We start from the raw sequence: 1,999 nt of genomic DNA on the forward strand, positions 1-1,999 counted from the left end.
TATATATATATCGAAACATTCAGATATTAGGCAGCAAGCAACGGGGAATATTATCAGGTATGTTCTCGACCATATCTTATATTAAGGGTTTGTCGACCATTGCTAATTATAATAAAGACACAATCGTCGTTATAGGCACACATATTGCGAACGAATTAAACCATAATACGTACATAACGTCTGATACAATGTACCTAAAAATATTAGCAAGATAATAAACAACCATCAGTACGTACTTTGAACCATATCTCCCGTGTTTTTCCAGGAACTCAGTAGTGACGCTTTCAAGAGCTTCAACTCCGTATCAATATACTTCCCTAGCGAGCATCCCTTACGCTTCTGTATTCCCCACTCATCGTGAGTATCGACTGTCTGTGCACTGTCAAAACCATTGTACACACGCACGCCAAACTCATCACGCGCGCACACACACGGCAGCGAGTCTGCGATATCCAACAAGGACTTCTCCCGCAAATGCTGACTGCGGGATCGCACATGTGTAGGAATGTAGTTCATGGTTGTATGTTATAAGCAGTGGCTCCAGTGAAAGGTGTGTCTCTAGTAATGTCTAATCCCTACTCACTCCATGGAAAAGATCTGAGCAATCTATACGCGCGTTGACAGCGGATACTAGCAGCGGACGTGTGTCATATCGTCGTTCGAGCTCTGGTTATTGCATGTACCTGTATGCACTAAAATAAATATGCTTTCAAGTCTACGGTGTTCGCAGTTACAACGAGCTCTGAGTATTAACTTCTCGAGTACCCCCTCAAGGCATGCTGGACACTGTTTGTATCCGATAACGATCAACGGCTATAGCTACCCATGGGCCACAGGCCCACAACACTGACAAAGTGACAACAAGGCGGGGGAGGATACCGAGGAGTGAGAGTTTGAGGCGAGCCTCTGTGGTAGTTAGGCAAAAGTTAGAAAATGCCACAGAAATGATGACGTAAGCGCTATAACGATGACGTATATAGGAGTTGTCAGTTGTCAGTTGTCAAGCTGTCTGTGCCACAGTGACACTAAAACAGACCCACTGTGCCTTCGCCAAAGTGTTTTTACTTAATTTTTTTATTTTTACAAAATATGTAAGTACTTTAATATTGACCACAGGAGGTCGTCCTAAGTGGACTGCTGTGGATTGTGACACGCACAATAGCACTGGGCCACAGATAAGTTGCATTGCCTGCTGAGACTGAGTTGACTGTTCACAAGTACTAGCACGGTGAGCCATAACTAGTTTGTGGCATTAGTATGTACCCATGAACCTCAAGCGATCCCCTTGAATGGTTTACATGCACCATCACAATGACGACAGTCCAGCTTACCAACCACGTAGTACATCCCATGCTCTGTATACTTCCTATCATCGTGCATCTTATTATGATTCAAGTCTCCAAGCGATGAAAGAATCAACATTTTTTTCTCTCGAATACAGCCCACTATAACAGGCATATAGAAACGCTGAGCGCCACCTACGAATAAGTACGTATTCTCCTTGAGCGTGATGTCGACATTGTGGGACCGATTTGTTATGGCCGCAACTGAAGCGCCACAAAGTACTGCCGTGGTATTGCCAGCAGCAGGTATAAACGTAATGATTCAACCCTAACTGCTCAATGTATAATGCACAGCTGTGTACAGTCTTAATTTACTGCTACGCATAGACGCTCTGGAGAATGTGAGTACGGCCACAGTGTTAGATATACCGACTTGCCATGACAGAAGTTGCAGCGTAAATAGTGCGCGGCACGGCCCATAGTCAGTATCAAGGCTGTGCTGAACGAGAATCTGATGGTCCACACATTGCTATAATGTTGCTCTCCATTCGATTGTAGTCAGATCTTGCATAAAGTTGCGCATATATATATATATATATATTTATTTAATTATTTTAAGATATATATATATGAATATATATATATGTATATGTATTATTTATAATATAAATTATATATATATATATATCATACTTTATACATACATACATACATAC

At 41.9% G+C, this 1,999-nt stretch overlaps 1 protein-coding gene across 1 annotated transcript; it reads right to left on the reverse strand.

Annotated features, from left to right (window-relative positions):
• Nucleotides 1-236: 236 nt before the first annotated feature.
• On the reverse strand, nt 237-625 carry SARC_14953 (hypothetical protein; the record flags this gene model as incomplete). Its single annotated transcript, XM_014290916.1, has 1 exon — nt 237-625. A coding segment is annotated over exon 1 (280 nt), but the record flags the coding sequence as incomplete, so codon positions are not given.
• Nucleotides 626-1,999: the final 1,374 nt, after the last annotated feature.

This window comes from Sphaeroforma arctica, assembly GCF_001186125.1.
Source record: "Sphaeroforma arctica JP610 unplaced genomic scaffold supercont1.5364, whole genome shotgun sequence".
Taxonomy (NCBI): Eukaryota; class Ichthyosporea; order Ichthyophonida; genus Sphaeroforma; species Sphaeroforma arctica.